Source organism: Oncorhynchus kisutch, linkage group LG16 (assembly GCF_002021735.2).
Source record: "Oncorhynchus kisutch isolate 150728-3 linkage group LG16, Okis_V2, whole genome shotgun sequence".
NCBI lineage: Eukaryota > Metazoa > Chordata > Actinopteri > Salmoniformes > Salmonidae > Oncorhynchus > Oncorhynchus kisutch.
This window is the reverse complement of record NC_034189.2, coordinates 6,417,414-6,432,989: the sequence shown is the minus strand read 5'-3', so window position 1 is coordinate 6,432,989 and position 15,576 is coordinate 6,417,414. Positions and strand designations below refer to the sequence as shown.

General features: G+C 44.8%; 1 protein-coding gene across 1 annotated transcript in view; it reads right to left on the bottom strand.

Moving 5' to 3' along the window:
• Window positions 1–15,576, bottom strand: part of dysf (dysferlin, limb girdle muscular dystrophy 2B (autosomal recessive)) — a gene marked incomplete in the record, with an annotated part of 244,093 nt that overhangs the window by 140,683 nt on the left and 87,834 nt on the right. The window contains 7 exon segments of the mRNA XM_031793059.1: window positions 8,042–8,067; window positions 8,562–8,739; window positions 9,002–9,115; window positions 9,539–9,654; window positions 10,422–10,454; window positions 12,608–12,734; window positions 13,691–13,758. Coding sequence (XP_031648919.1) covers window positions 8,042–8,067; window positions 8,562–8,739; window positions 9,002–9,115; window positions 9,539–9,654; window positions 10,422–10,454; window positions 12,608–12,734; window positions 13,691–13,758 — 662 coding nt within the window.

Sequence of the window (15,576 nt, the reverse complement as noted above, 5' to 3'; positions counted from 1 at the left end):
GGCAGGTAGTAGTAGTGACAACCTGAGAAACACAGTCTGTTATCCCATGACAGGTAGTAGTAGTGACAACCTGAGAGACACAGTCTGTTATCCCAAGACAGGTAGTAGTAGTGACAACCTGAGAGACACAGTCTGTTACCCCAAGACAGGTAGTAGTAGTGACAACATGAGAGACACAGTCTGTTAAGAGACACAGTCTGTTACCCCATGACAGGTAGTAGTAGTGACAACCTGAGAGACACAGTCTGTTACCCCATGACAGGTAGTAGTAGTGACAACCTGAGAGACACAGTCTGTTACCCCACGACAGGTAGTAGTAGTGACAACCTGAGAGACACAGTCTGTTAAGAGACACAGTCAGTTATCCCACGGGAGGTAGTAGTAGTGACAACCTGAGAGACACAGTCTGTTACCCCATGACAGGTAGTAGTAGTGACAACTTGAGAGACACAGTCTGTTAACCCAAGGCAGGTAGTAGTAGTGACAACCTGAGAGACACAGTCAGTTAAGAGACACAGTCTGTTATCCCAAGACAGGTAGTAGTAGTAGTGACAACCTGAGAGACACAGTCTGTTATCCCATGACAGGTAGTAGTAGTGACAACCTGAGAGACACAGTCTGTTACCCCATGACAGTTAGTAGTAGTGACAACCTGAGAGACACAGTCTGTTATCCCATGACAGGCAGTAGAAGTGACAACCTGAGAGACACAGTCTGTTATCCCAAGACAGGTAGTAGTAGTGACAACCTGAGAGACACAGTCTGTTACCCCAAGACAGGTAGTAGTAGTGACAACCTGAGAGACACAGTCTGTTACCCCACGGCAGGTAGTAGTAGTGACAACCTGAGAGACACAGTCTGTTACCCCATGGCAGGTAGTAGTAGTGACAACCTGAGAGACACAGTCTGTTATCCCAAGACAGGTAGTAGTAGTGACAACCTGAAAGACACAGTCTGTTATCCCAAGACAGGTAGTAGTAGTGACAACCTGAGAGACACAGTCTGTTACCCCAAGACAGGTAGTAGTAGTGACAACCTGAGAGACACAGTCTGTTACCCCAAGACAGGTAGTAGTAGTGACAACCTGAGAGACACAGTCTGTTACCCCACGACAGGTAGTAGTAGTGACAACCTGAGAGACACAGTCTGTTAAGAGACACAGTCAGTTATCCCACGGGAGGTAGTAGTAGTGACAACCTGAGAGACACAGTCTGTTACCCCATGACAGGTAGTAGTAGTGACAACTTGAGAGACACAGTCTGTTAACCCAAGGCAGGTAGTAGTAGTGACAACCTCAGACACAGTCAGTTAAGAGACACAGTCTGTTATCCCACGGCAGGTAGTAGTAGTGACAACCTGAGAGACACAGTCTGTTACCCCATGGCAGGTAGTAGTAGTGACAACCTGAGAGACACAGTCTGTTATCCCAAGACAGGTAGTAGTAGTGACAACCTGAGAGACACAGTCTGTTATCCCATGACAGGTAGTAGTAGTGACAACCTGAGAGACACAGTCTGTTACCCCATGACAGGTAGTAGTAGTGACAACCTGAGAGACACAGTCTGTTACCCCAAGACAGGTAGTAGTAGTGACAACCTGAGAGACACAGTCTGTTACCCCACGGCAGGTAGTAGTAGTGACAACCTGAGAGACACAGTCTGTTATCCCATGACAGGTAGTAGTAGTGACAACCTGAGAGACACAGTCTGTTATCCCAAGACAGGTAGTAGTAGTGACAACCTGAGAGACACAGTCTGTTACCCCAAGACAGGTAGTAGTAGTGACAACCTGAGAGACACAGTCTGTTACCCCACGGCAGGTAGTAGTAGTGACAACCTGAGAGACACAGTCTGTTATCCCATGGCAGGTAGTAGTAGTGACAACCTGAGAGACACAGTCTGTTATCCCAAGACAGGTAGTAGTAGTGACAACCTGAAAGACACAGTCTGTTATCCCAAGACAGGTAGTAGTAGTGACAACCTGAGAGACACAGTCTGTTACCCCAAGACAGGTAGTAGTAGTGACAACCTGAGAGACACAGTCTGTTACCCCATGGCAGGTAGTAGTAGTGACAACCTGAGAGACACAGTCTGTTATCCCAAGACAGGTAGTAGTAGTGACAACCTGAGAGACACAGTCTGTTACCCCATGGCAGGTAGTAGTAGTGACAACTTGAGAGACACAGTCTGTTAACCCAAGGCAGGTAGTAGTAGTGACAACCTGAGAGACACAGTCAGTTAAGAGACACAGTCTGTTATCCCAAGACAGGTAGTAGTAGTGACACCCTGAGAGACACAGTCTGTTATCCCATGACAGGTAGTAGTAGTGACAACCTGAGAGACACAGTCTGTTACCCCATGACAGGTAGTAGTAGTGACAACCTGAGAGACACAGTCTGTCACCCCAAGACAGGTAGTAGTAGTGACAACCTGAGAGACACAGTCTGTTACCCCACGGCAGGTAGTAGTAGTGACAACCTGAGAAACACAGTCTGTTATCCCATGACAGGTAGTAGTAGTGACAACCTGAGAGACACAGTCTGTTATCCCAAGACAGGTAGTAGTAGTGACAACCTGAGAGACACAGTCTGTTACCCCAAGACAGGTAGTAGTAGTGACAACCTGAGAGACACAGTCTGTTAAGAGACACAGTCTGTTACCCCATGACAGGTAGTAGTAGTGACAACCTGAGAGACACAGTCTGTTACCCCATGACAGGTAGTAGTAGTGACAACCTGAGAGACACAGTCTGTTACCCCACGACAGGTAGTAGTAGTGACAACCTGAGAGACACAGTCTGTTAAGAGACACAGTCAGTTATCCTACGGGAGGTAGTAGTAGTGACAACCTGAGAGACACAGTCTGTTACCCCATGACAGGTAGTAGTAGTGACAACTTGAGAGACACAGTCTGTTAACCCAAGGCAGGTAGTAGTAGTGACAACCTGAGAGACACAGTCAGTTAAGAGACACAGTCTGTTATCCCAAGACAGGTAGTAGTAGTAGTGACAACCTGAGAGACACAGTCTGTTATCCCATGACAGGTAGTAGTAGTGACAACCTGAGAGACACAGTCTGTTACCCCATGACAGTTAGTAGTAGTGACAACCTGAGAGACACAGTCTGTTATCCCATGACAGGCAGTAGAAGTGACAACCTGAGAGACACAGTCTGTTATCCCAAGACAGGTAGTAGTAGTGACAACCTGAGAGACACAGTCTGTTACCCCAAGACAGGTAGTAGTAGTGACAACCTGAGAGACACAGTCTGTTACCCCACGGCAGGTAGTAGTAGTGACAACCTGAGAGACACAGTCTGTTACCCCATGGCAGGTAGTAGTAGTGACAACCTGAGAGACACAGTCTGTTATCCCAAGACAGGTAGTAGTAGTGACAACCTGAAAGACACAGTCTGTTATCCCAAGACAGGTAGTAGTAGTGACAACCTGAGAGACACAGTCTGTTACCCCAAGACAGGTAGTAGTAGTGACAACCTGAGAGACACAGTCTGTTACCCCAAGACAGGTAGTAGTAGTGACAACCTGAGAGACACAGTCTGTTACCCCACGACAGGTAGTAGTAGTGACAACCTGAGAGACACAGTCTGTTAAGAGACACAGTCAGTTATCCCACGGGAGGTAGTAGTAGTGACAACCTGAGAGACACAGTCTGTTACCCCATGACAGGTAGTAGTAGTGACAACTTGAGAGACACAGTCTGTTAACCCAAGGCAGGTAGTAGTAGTGACAACCTCAGACACAGTCAGTTAAGAGACACAGTCTGTTATCCCACGGCAGGTAGTAGTAGTGACAACCTGAGAGACACAGTCTGTTACCCCATGGCAGGTAGTAGTAGTGACAACCTGAGAGACACAGTCTGTTATCCCAAGACAGGTAGTAGTAGTGACAACCTGAGAGACACAGTCTGTTATCCCATGACAGGTAGTAGTAGTGACAACCTGAGAGACACAGTCTGTTACCCCATGACAGGTAGTAGTAGTGACAACCTGAGAGACACAGTCTGTTACCCCAAGACAGGTAGTAGTAGTGACAACCTGAGAGACACAGTCTGTTACCCCACGGCAGGTAGTAGTAGTGACAACCTGAGAGACACAGTCTGTTATCCCATGACAGGTAGTAGTAGTGACAACCTGAGAGACACAGTCTGTTATCCCAAGACAGGTAGTAGTAGTGACAACCTGAGAGACACAGTCTGTTACCCCAAGACAGGTAGTAGTAGTGACAACCTGAGAGACACAGTCTGTTACCCCACGGCAGGTAGTAGTAGTGACAACCTGAGAGACACAGTCTGTTATCCCATGGCAGGTAGTAGTAGTGACAACCTGAGAGACACAGTCTGTTATCCCAAGACAGGTAGTAGTAGTGACAACCTGAAAGACACAGTCTGTTATCCCAAGACAGGTAGTAGTAGTGACAACCTGAGAGACACAGTCTGTTACCCCAAGACAGGTAGTAGTAGTGACAACCTGAGAGACACAGTCTGTTACCCCATGGCAGGTAGTAGTAGTGACAACCTGAGAGACACAGTCTGTTACCCCACGGCAGGTAGTAGTAGTGACAACCTGAGAGACACAGTCTGTTATCCCATGACAGGCAGTAGTAGTGACAACCTGAGAGACACAGTCTGTTATCCCAAGACAGGTAGTAGTAGTGACAACCTGAGAGACACAGTCTGTTACCCCAAGACAGGTAGTAGTAGTGACAACCTGAGAGACACAGTCTGTTACCCCACGGCAGGTAGTAGTAGTGACAACCTGAGAGACACAGTCTGTTACCCCATGGCAGGTGGTAGTAGTAGTGACAACCTGAGAGACACAGTCTGTTATCCCAAGACAGGTAGTAGTAGTGACAACCTGAGAGACACAGTCTGTTATCCCATGACAGGTAGTAGTAGTGACAACCTGAGAGACACAGTCTGTTACCCCATGACAGGTAGTAGTAGTGACAACCTGAGAGACACAGTCTGTTATCCCATGACAGGCAGTAGTAGTGACAACCTGAGAGACACAGTCTGTTATCCCAAGACAGGTAGTAGTAGTGACAACCTGAGAGACACAGTCTGTTACCCCAAGACAGGTAGTAGTAGTGACAACCTGAGAGACACAGTCTGTTACCCCATGGCAGGTAGTAGTAGTGACAACCTGAGAGACACAGTCTGTTACCCCACGGCAGGTAGTAGTAGTGACAACCTGAGAGACACAGTCTGTTATCCCATGACAGGCAGTAGTAGTGACAACCTGAGAGACACAGTCTGTTATCCCAAGACAGGTAGTAGTAGTGACAACCTGAGAGACACAGTCTGTTACCCCAAGACAGGTAGTAGTAGTGACAACCTGAGAGACACAGTCTGTTACCCCACGGCAGGTAGTAGTAGTGACAACCTGAGAGACACAGTCTGTTACCCCATGGCAGGTGGTAGTAGTAGTGACAACCTGAGAGACACAGTCTGTTATCCCAAGACAGGTAGTAGTAGTGACAACCTGAAAGACACAGTCTGTTATCCCAAGACAGGTAGTAGTAGTGACAACCTGAGAGACACAGTCTGTTACCCCAAGACAGGTAGTAGTAGTGACAACCTGAGAGACACAGTCTGTTACCCCAAGACAGGTAGTAGTAGTGACAACCTGAGAGACACAGTCTGTTAACCCAAGGCAGGTAGTAGTAGTGACAACCTGAGAGACACAGTCAGTTAAGAGACACAGTCTGTTATCCCAAGACAGGTAGTAGTAGTGACAACCTGAGAGACACAGTCTGTTATCCCATGACAGGTAGTAGTAGTGACAACCTGAGAGACACAGTCTGTTACCCCATGACAGGTAGTAGTAGTGACAACCTGAGAGACACAGTCTGTTACCCCAAGACAGGTAGTAGTAGTGACAACCTGAGAGACACAGTCTGTTACCCCACGGCAGGTAGTAGTAGTGACAACCTGAGAGACACAGTCTGTTATCCCATGACAGGTAGTAGTAGTGACAACCTGAGAGACACAGTCTGTTATCCCAAGACAGGTAGTAGTAGTGACAACCTGAGAGACACAGTCTGTTACCCCAAGACAGGTAGTAGTAGTGACAACCTGAGAGACACAGTCTGTTACCCCACGGCAGGTAGTAGTAGTGACAACCTGAGAGACACAGTCTGTTATCCCATGGCAGGTAGTAGTAGTGACAACCTGAGAGACACAGTCTGTTATCCCAAGACAGGTAGTAGTAGTGACAACCTGAAAGACACAGTCTGTTATCCCAAGACAGGTAGTAGTAGTGACAACCTGAGAGACACAGTCTGTTACCCCAAGACAGGTAGTAGTAGTGACAACCTGAGAGACACAGTCTGTTACCCCATGGCAGGTAGTAGTAGTGACAACCTGAGAGACACAGTCTGTTACCCCACGGCAGGTAGTAGTAGTGACAACCTGAGAGACACAGTCTGTTATCCCATGACAGGCAGTAGTAGTGACAACCTGAGAGACACAGTCTGTTATCCCAAGACAGGTAGTAGTAGTGACAACCTGAGAGACACAGTCTGTTACCCCAAGACAGGTAGTAGTAGTGACAACCTGAGAGACACAGTCTGTTACCCCACGGCAGGTAGTAGTAGTGACAACCTGAGAGACACAGTCTGTTACCCCATGGCAGGTGGTAGTAGTAGTGACAACCTGAGAGACACAGTCTGTTACCCCAAGACAGGTAGTAGTAGTGACAACCTGAGAGACACAGTCTGTTACCCCATGGCAGGTAGTAGTAGTGACAACCTGAGAGACACAGTCTGTTACCCCACGGCAGGTAGTAGTAGTGACAACCTGAGAGACACAGTCTGTTATCCCATGACAGGCAGTAGTAGTGACAACCTGAGAGACACAGTCTGTTATCCCAAGACAGGTAGTAGTAGTGACAACCTGAGAGACACAGTCTGTTACCCCAAGACAGGTAGTAGTAGTGACAACCTGAGAGACACAGTCTGTTACCCCACGGCAGGTAGTAGTAGTGACAACCTGAGAGACACAGTCTGTTACCCCATGGCAGGTGGTAGTAGTAGTGACAACCTGAGAGACACAGTCTGTTATCCCAAGACAGGTAGTAGTAGTGACAACCTGAAAGACACAGTCTGTTATCCCAAGACAGGTAGTAGTAGTGACAACCTGAGAGACACAGTCTGTTACCCCAAGACAGGTAGTAGTAGTGACAACCTGAGAGACACAGTCTGTTACCCCAAGACAGGTAGTAGTAGTGACAACCTGAGAGACACAGTCTGTTAACCCAAGGCAGGTAGTAGTAGTGACAACCTGAGAGACACAGTCAGTTAAGAGACACAGTCTGTTATCCCAAGACAGGTAGTAGTAGTGACAACCTGAGAGACACAGTCTGTTATCCCATGACAGGTAGTAGTAGTGACAACCTGAGAGACACAGTCTGTTACCCCATGACAGGTAGTAGTAGTGACAACCTGAGAGACACAGTCTGTTACCCCAAGACAGGTAGTAGTAGTGACAACCTGAGAGACACAGTCTGTTACCCCACGGCAGGTAGTAGTAGTGACAACCTGAGAGACACAGTCTGTTATCCCATGACAGGTAGTAGTAGTGACAACCTGAGAGACACAGTCTGTTATCCCAAGACAGGTAGTAGTAGTGACAACCTGAGAGACACAGTCTGTTACCCCAAGACAGGTAGTAGTAGTGACAACCTGAGAGACACAGTCTGTTAAGAGACACAGTCTGTTACCCCATGACAGGTAGTAGTAGTGACAACCTGAGAGACACAGTCTGTTACCCCATGACAGGTAGTAGTAGTGACAACCTGAGAGACACAGTCTGTTACCCCACGACAGGTAGTAGTAGTGACAACCTGAGAGACACAGTCTGTTAAGAGACACAGTCAGTTATCCCACGGGAGGTAGTAGTAGTGACAACCTGAGAGACACAGTCTGTTACCCCATGACAGGTAGTAGTAGTGACATCCTGAGAGACACAGTCTGTTACCCCATGACAGGTAGTAGTAGTGACAACCTGAGAGACACAGTCTGTTACCCCACGGCAGGTAGTAGTAGTGACAACCTGATAGACAGTCTGTTACCCCATGACATGTAGTAGTACTGACAACCTGAGAGACACAGTCTGTTATCCCAAGACAGGTAGTAGTAGTGACAACCTGAGAGACACAGTCTGTTATCCCAAGACAGGTAGTAGTAGTGACAACCTGAGAGACACAGTCTGTTAAGAGACACAGTCTGTTAAGAGACACAGTCTGTTACCCTATGACAGGTAGTAGTAGTGACAACCTGAGAGACACAGTCAGTTAAGAGACACGCGTTTGACAAGGCTAACAACATTCTATGTCAAATCTGTCAAATATAAACCACATTGTAAACCATATTGTCTTTTATTTAGTGAAAAAACCTACTGGTCACATTATTTAGCTAAATCTAAATTCACCTGTTTTTATAATTCACAGTTTTATAATGATCAATAAATAATAGACTCATAATCACTTGTTTTACAATTGTATCTGTACCAACTAGGTCTGTCCACCAGATGGCGCTGTGACTCACCGTCGAACACAGCTCGGCTGAACTGCGTCGTTGAGGCCAGAGGAAGACAGGTATAGTCAAACTTGTTGCCGTAGTTACCGATGCTGACCTCAAACTGTATCGCGTCGTCAACGTCCTGGAGGAGCGTGGCGGAGTAGAACGACGCAAAGAGAGAATACTTTCTCTTACGCATGAATTTCTGGGAGAGGAGAGGAGAGGAGAGGAGAGGAGAGGAGAGGAGAGGAGAGGAGAGGAGAGGAGAGGAGAGGAGAGGAGAGATGGGGAGAGGAGAGATAGGGAGATGAGAGGAAAGGAGAAGGAGGAGGAGAGAAAGAGGAGAGGAAAGGAGAAGAGAGGAGAAAAGTCAAAACAAGCAATGGTCTGTCAAATTCGCTCTTCTGATGAGTCTGATTAAGTAGCCTCTAAACTCTGACTTAAAGTTGACCCCTGAACCCTCTCACCTGTACCACCAATAGGTCATCATTGGTTATGTCTTCTACACTCGCCTGCACCGTGTCCACCAGCTTGGTACTGAGCTCCATCAGAACACGACCACGATACGCTACTCCCTCACCCTGGAGGAGAGAGAGAGGGGGGGAGAGAGAGGGGGAGAGAGGGAGAGAGGGGGGAGAGAGAGAAAATCAGAGAGAGAGACATAGTCAGAGAGAGAGAGCGAGCGAGAGAGAGAGAGAGAGAGCGAGCGAGCGAGCGAGCGAGAGAGACAGAAAATCAGAGAGAGAGAATCAGAGAGAGAGACAGAGCAAAAGCGGAGAGAGAGAGAGAGGGAGAGAAAGAATAATATAGGATGCTATTCAATAGCTCCCTCCCTCCTTCTCCTCTCTTGCACGGATGTTAAAAAAAGGTAGACAAATGATGCCAATACAGCTCATCATTCAACAGATTGTTCATCAAACTTCTCAAAGATGTATCGCTGTTGCTGTTTGCTCGAGGGATTACCTTAATGAATCAATCAACCCATTAACCAATCAATCAATTACCTTGCCCAAGTTGAGAGCCTCGTGGGGGTCGTTGAAGGCGGTGAACTCCCTGAGGCTTCCGTACAGGTTGACGTAGCAGGGGCCAAAGGTCGGCAGGAACCCCAGACTGTCATCCACTAGAGACCCAACATGGAGGGGATGTTTTAGTTTCACCAATTACAATACAGTTTGGGATCAATTCAAGGAAACTGTCTTCCACAACAGACCCAACATGGAGGGGATGTTTTAGTTTCACCCATTACAATACAGGTTGGGATCAATTCAAGGAAACTGTCTTCCACAACAGACCCAACATGGAGGGGATGTTTTAGTTTCACCCATTACAATACAGTTTGGGATCAATTAAAGGAAACTGTCTTCCACAACAGACACAACATGGAGGGGATGTTTTAGTTTCACCCATTACAATACAGTTTGGGATCAATTCAAGGAAACTGTCATCCACTACAGACACAACATGGAGGGGATGTTTTAGTTTCACCCATTACAATACAGTTTGGGATCAATTCAAGGAAACTGTCATCCACAACAGACACAACATGGAGGGGATGTTTTAGTTTCACCCATTACAATACAGTTTGGGATCAATTCAAGGAAACTGTCATCCACTACAGACACAACATGGAGGGGATGTTTTAGTTTCACCCATTACAATACAGTTTGGGATCAATTCAAGGAAACTGTCTTCCACAACAGACACAACATGGAGGGGATGTTTTAGTTTCACCACTAACAGATTGGGATCAATAGAAAGACAACCAAACTTGACAGTCATGATGGAACCAGTGGTCGACGTGGAAGAACCTTGGTTCAGTAACATGCTGGATCTATTGGTACGGGTCGATCAAACATGGAAACATGGAAAATAAGATACAAGACGTACTGAAACTCTGAAGGTTCCTTGGGACCAATTCATCTGAATGCAGAGGGAGATGATAGGAGACATTAGGACAGAGACAGAACGAGTTCAGGAAGTCCTGAAGGAAGTCCTACCAACACACTACCATACAGGAAGTCCTACCAACACACACTACCATACAGGAAGTTCTGAAGGAAGTCCTACCAACACACTACCGTACAGGAAGTCCTGAAGGGAGTCCTACCAACACACTACCGTACAGGAAGTCCTGAAGGAAGTCCTACCAACACACTACCGTACAGGAAGTCCTGAAGGAAGTTCTACCAACACACACTACCGTACAGGAAGTCCTGAAGGACGTCCTACCAACACACACTACCGTACAGGAAGTCCTACCAACACACACTACCATACAGGAAGTCCTACCAACACACACTACCATACAGGAAGTCCTACCAACACACACTACCATACAGGAAGTCCTACCAACACACACTACCATACAGGAAGTCCTACCAACACACACTACCATACAGGAAGTCCTACCAACCCACACTACCATACAGGAAGTCCTACCAACACACTACCATACAGGAAGTCCTACCAACACACTACCATACAGGAAGTCCTACCAACACACTACCATACAGGAAGATCTGAAATAAGTCCTACCAACACACTACCATACAGGAAGATCTGAAGGAAGTCTTACCAAAACACACTAACATACAGGAAGTCCTACCAACACACACTACCATACAGGAAGTCCTACCAACACACACTACCATACAGGAAGTCCTACCAACACATACTACCATACAGGAAGATCTGAAGGAAGTCCTACCAAAACACACTACCATACAGGAAGTCCTACCAACACATACTACCATACAGGAAGCCCTGAAGGAAGTCCTACCAACACAATGCTCACTGTGGCTCAACCAACTAGACAAAGGAAAACCAAAACCAATCCATGCATCACACCAAGGATCATAAGGGTATTGGTAGCTGAGATCAGTGTTGATCAACTATGGAAACTGATAGCTGATATCAGTGTTAATCGACTATGGGTATTGATAGCTGATATCAGTATTGATCAACTATTGGTATTAATAGCTGATATTAATATTATGATAATCAATACTATGGGTATTAATAGCTGATATCAATATTGATCAATACTATGGGTATTAATAGCTGATATCAATATAATATTAATCAATACTATGGGTATTAATAGCTGATATCAATATTGATCAATACTATGGGTATTAATAGCCGATATCAATATTGATCAATACTATGGGTATTAATAGCTGATATCAATATTGATCAATACTATGGGTATTAATAGCTGATATCAATATTGATCAATACTATGGGTATTAATAGCTGATATCAATATTGATCAATACTATGGGTATTAATAGCTGATATCAATATTGATCAATACTATGGGTATTAATAGCTGATATCAATATTGATCAATACTATGGGTATTAATAGCTGATATCAATATTGATCAATACTATGGGTATTAATAGCTGATATCAATATTGATCAATACTATGGGTATTAATAGCTGATATCAATATTGATCAATACTATGGGTATTAATAGCTGATATCAATATTGATCAATACTATGGGTATTAATAGCTGATATCAATATTGATCAATACTATGGGTATTAATAGCTGATATCAATATTGATCAATACTATGGGTATTAATAGCTGATATCAATATTGATCAATACTATGGGTATTAATAGCGGAGGTGAATCATCGCAAGTGTCAGTATGAAACAGCAAATGAAACTATGTTAGTTCATAGCGCTTCCATGCTACTGCAGTACTTTGCTATAACAGCCACGACCAAAACCAGTCCAGACCAGTGCTCCAGTGGAAAAACCAGTCCAGACCAGTGCTCCAGTGGAAAAACCAGTCCAAACCAGTAAACACCAATTGTCAAAACCAGTCAGTTAAGACTAGTGCAGACCAGTGTCATAAACCACTCAAACTAGTCCAAACCACTCAAACCAGTCCAGACCAGTCCAAAACAGTCCAGACCAAACCAGTCCAGACTAGTCCAAACCAGTCCAGACCAGTCCAAACCAGTCCAGACCAGTCCAAAACAGTCCAGACCAAACCAGTCCAGACCAGTCCAAACCAGTCCAGACCAGTCCGAGCCAGTCGAGATCAGTGTCTCACCATCTATCGCTCCTCCCGGGGCAGAGATCTTAGACATGCAGAGATGGGCGGTCCCGATGACATCATTGTGGCTGGCTCGGTCCCAGTCCAGGACACGAACCCTCATCTTTTCACACATGGAGGGGAACTGGGAGAAGAAGAGTAAAGGGTTCGTAGGAGGACTAGGAGAACAAGTATTTGATACACTGCCGATTTTGCAGGTTTTCCTACTTACAAAGCATGTAGAGGTCTGTAATTTTTATCATAGGTACACTTCAACAGTGAGAGACGGAATCTAAAACAAAAATCCAGAAAATCACATTGTATGATTTTTAAGTAATTAATTTGCATTTTATTGCATGACATAAGTATTTGATCACCTACCAAGCAGTAAGAGTTCCGGCTCTCACAGACCTGTTCATTTTTCTTTAAGAAGCCCTCCTGTTCTCCACTCATTACCTGTATTAACTGCACCTGTTTGAACTCGTTACCTGTATAAAAGACACCTGTCCACACACTCAATCAAACAGACTCCAACCTCTCCACAATGGCCAAGACCAGAGAGCTGTGTAAGGACATCAGGGATAAAATTGTAGACCTGCACAAGGCTGGGATGGGCTACAGGACAATAGCCAACCTGAACCCAATAGAAAATATTTGGAGGGAGCTGAAAGTCCGCATTGCCCAGCGACAGTCCCGAAACCTGAAGGATCTGGAGAAGGTCTGTATGGAGGAGTGGGCCAAAATCCCTGCTGCACTGTGTGCAAACCTGGTCAAGAACTACAGGAAATGTATAATCTCTGTAATTGCAAACAAAGGTTTCTATACCAAATATTAAGTTCTGCTTTTCTGATGTATCAAATACTTATGTCATGCAATAAAATGCAAATTAATTACATAAAAATGATACAATGTGATTTTCTGGATTTTTGTTGTAGATTCCGTCTCTCACAGTTGAAGTGTACCTATGATAAAAACATTACAGACCTCTACATGCTTTGTAAGTAGGAAAACCTGCAACATCGGAAGTGTATCAAATACTTGTTCTCCTCACTGTATATTATATAATAGTAGTATTAATTTCTAGATATATATTATATATACCCGTATGGGCATGGCCAGGCTTTGATTCCACTGAGGGTTGGCATTCTTCTCCATGATCTTACTGCACATCTGGAAGGAAGGAATGAAAACATGGAAATGTGAAAATGTGTGTAGTGTGTGTAGTGTAGTGTCTGTGTAGTTTAGTGCCTGTGTAGTGTAGTGTCTGTGTAGTTTAGTGCCTGTGTAGTGTAGTGTCTGTGTAGTTTAGTGTCTGTGTAGTTTAGTTTAAGTGTAGTGTCTGTGTAGTTTAGTGTCTGTGTAGTTTAGTTTAAGTGTAGTGTCTGTGTAGTTTAGTGTCTGGAGTTTAGTGTCTGTGAAGTGTAGTGTCTATGTAGTTAGTGTCTGTATTGTTTCTCTGTAGTGTAGTGTCTGTAGTGTATTGTCTGTGTAGTGTATGTGTAGTGAAGTGTGTGTAGTGTAGTGCCTGTGTAGTTTAGTGTTTGTGTAGTTTAGTGTTTGTGTAGTTAGTGTCTGTGTAGTTAGTGTCTGTGTAGTTAGTGCCTGTGTAGTGAGTGTCTGTGTAGTGAGTGTCTGTGTAATTAGTGACGGTGTAGTTTAGTGTCTGTGTAGTGAGTGTCTGTGTAGTGAGTGTCTGTGTAGTTTAATGTCTGTGTAGTTTAATGTCTGTGTAGTTAGTGACGGTGTAGTTAGTGACGGTGTAGTTAGTGTCTGTGTAGTTAGTGTCTGTGTAGTGTAATGTCTGTGTAGTTTAGTGTTTGTGTGAGTGTCTGTAGTTAGTGTCTGTGTAGTTAATGTCTGTGTAGTTAGTGCCTGTGTAGTTAGTGCCTGTGTAGTGAGTGCCTGTGTAATTAGTGACGGTGTAGTTTAGTGTCTGTGTAGTGAGTGTCTGTGTAGTGAGTGTCTGTGTAGTTTAGTGTCTGTGTAGTTTAGTTTAAGTGTAGTGTCTGTGTAGTTTAGTGTCTGTGAAGTGTAGTGTCTATGTAGTTAGTGTCTGTATTGTTTCTCTGTAGTGTAGTGTCTGTAGTGTATTGTCTGTGTAGTGTCTGTGTAGTGAAGTGTCTGTGTAGTGTAGTGTCTGTGTAGTGTAGTGCCTGTGTAGTTTAGTGTTTGTGTAGTGAGTGTCTGTGTAGTTAGTGTCTGTGTAGTTAGTGTCTGTGTAGTGTAATGTCTGTGTAGTGTAATGTCTGTGTAGTTTAGTGTTTGTGTGAGTGTCTGTAGTTAGTGTCTGTGTAGTTAATGTCTGTGTAGTTAGTGCCTGTGTAGTGAGTGTCTGTGTAGTGAGTGTCTGTGTAATTAGTGACGGTGTAGTTTAGTGTCTGTGTAGTGAGTGTCTGTGTAGTGAGTGTCTGTGTAGTTTAATGTCTGTGTAGTTTAATGTCTGTGTAGTTAGTGACGGTGTAGTTAGTGTCTGTGTAGTTAGTGTCTGTGTAGTTAGTGTCTGTGTAGTTAGTGTCTGTGTAGTGTAATGTCTGTGTAGTGTAATGTCTGTGTAGTTTAGTGTCTGTGTAGTTTAGTGTTTGTGTGAGTGTCTGTAGTTAGTGTCTGTGTAGTTAATGTCTGTGTAGTTAGTGCCTGTGTAGTTAGTGCCTGTGTAGTTAGTGCCTGTGTAATTAGTGCCTGTGTAGTGAGTGCCTGTGTAGTTAGTGCCTGTGTAGTGAGTGCCTGTGTAATTAGTGACGGTGTAGTTTAGTGTCTGTGTAGTTTAGTGTCTGTGTAGTGAGTGTCTGTGTAGTTTAATGTCTGTGTAGTTTAATGTCTGTGTAGTTAGTGTCTGTAGTTAGTGACTGTGTAGTTAGTGTCTGTAGTTAGTGTCTGTGTAGTGAGTGTCTGTGTAATTAGTGACGGTGTAGTTTAGTGTCTGTGTAGTGAGTGTCTGTGTAGTGAGTGTCTGTGTAGTGAGTGTCTGTGTAGTGAGTGTCTGTGTA